Below are 1703 nucleotides of genomic sequence, written 5' to 3' on the forward strand. Positions count from 1 at the left end.
AAAGGCCAGTGTTGTGGGAAGGAAAACACGCCCCACCTCATGACTTGCCCGGATGTGGCACAAAAGAGCTGCTTCTTGAATAATTCTGTCACGTGCAAAGCCTGTCCCGCCCCTCGCGGACCAGCATAAAAGCCGGCCCAGCGCCTCTCTCCCTCACACACTTCTCCTCACGCCTTCTCCTCCACCCTCCACAAGGTGAGCCTCAACCCCCTCACCCTCCTTCTCCTCACCCACAACGCCCCTCTCCTCCACCACCCTCCCCTTCCTCAACACCCTCTCTTCCAGGGACCCTCCACACCACACACATGGCCTGCTACGACCTCTGCCGCCCCTGCGGACCCACCCCGCTGGCCAACAGCTGCAACGAGCCCTGTGTCAGGCAGTGTGAGGCCTCCCGCGTCGTCATCCAGCCTTCCACCGTGGTGGTCACCCTGCCAGGACCCATCCTCACCTCCCACCCCCAGAGCACCTTCGTCGGATCCTCCGCATCGGCTGCCGTGGGCAACGAACTCAGCGCCCAGGGAGTGCCCGTCTCCTCCGGTGGCTTTGGCTACGGCTTCGGCTACGGCTTGGGAGGCCTGGGTGGATGCTATGGCGGAAGAGGCTGCAACATCTGCTAAGGACATCGGCCACAACCTCTGACACCAACCACTCGCACCATGGAATCCACGGCACGGATTGACAATGCACCTCCCGCCTTTTCTGGCACATGGGTTTCTTCTCCAGGGCTCTTCCTCTCAAGGCACCAAGCAAGGAAGCACCGAAGGGGCCGGCCTGCCCACGCTGTCTGGAAACACGGACCATGGACCTCCTCCTCTTCTCCCACCTCCTTCTTTCCAGCCACCCTTCACCTACATTCACTGCTCTCCACTGCAACCACTTCCTGACAAGGCAAAGCCCACAAGGGACCACGAGTGGTCACCTCCCAATGCGGGGCTAGAAAACTTCAACACTCCGGCAACATCTATCTCACAGGAGGGCTCTTGCTCACCCTACCTCCAACTCAGACCGGCTCCCTTCCACTTGGCAGTCCTGCCTTTACACTCTGTTCTCTCAATAAAGTTCTCCTGCATCCAAACCTTAGATTCTTTCAGTTGCTTTTTTCTCAAAGCAGAGGCTCAGAACAGCAGTCTCGCCATAATCACATCCAGTCAGGATTTCAGGATCTCCAAGGACGGAGTCTCCAACACCTCTCTCCACAACCTGTTCCACACTATGAGCAACCTCACGATGAAAAAGGGTTGCCTTCTCTTCCAAGGAAACTGCACGCCTTTTCAGCTTTCTCCATTCCCCCTTCCCGTGCCTTGGGCACCCATGAGAAGACTCTGACTCCCCTCTCCTCATTCCCTCCAGCCATGGTGTCAGCTGGGATGCAGCTGACGTTCTTAGTCGTAGCTGGTAGGTTGCTGTGTTTTGGATTTGGGATGATAATACCCTTGACAGCCCAACAATAGTTCTGGTTTTGCCAAGCACTCAAGCTCTTTTCTGATCCTCACACCACCCCACCAGCAAGGAGGCTGGGAAGGCACAAAAAGTTTGTAGAAAACATGCCTGGGGCACCTGACCCAACTGATCAAAGGGATAGTCCATGCCATATGACATCATGCTCGGCATATAAAAGTGAAGGAAAGAAAGAAAGGGTAATGTTTGGTGTTATGACGTTGTCTTCAAAATAAACCATCATGTGGGACGGAACCCTGCAT

The 1703-nt window shown here is 55.8% G+C and overlaps 1 protein-coding gene across 1 annotated transcript; it reads left to right on the plus strand.

The window, feature by feature from the left end:
* The first annotated feature begins 305 nt into the window (after window positions 1-305).
* Window positions 306-637, plus strand: LOC106899876 (feather beta keratin-like). Its single transcript, XM_014961813.1, has one exon. It carries the CDS (start codon window positions 306-308, stop codon window positions 618-620), a length of 315 nt encoding a protein of 104 aa, XP_014817299.1. The 3' UTR covers window positions 621-637.
* Window positions 638-1703: the final 1066 nt, after the last annotated feature.

Source organism: Calidris pugnax, unplaced genomic scaffold (assembly GCF_001431845.1).
Source record: "Calidris pugnax isolate Ruff unplaced genomic scaffold, ASM143184v1 scaffold971, whole genome shotgun sequence".
NCBI lineage: Eukaryota > Metazoa > Chordata > Aves > Charadriiformes > Scolopacidae > Calidris > Calidris pugnax.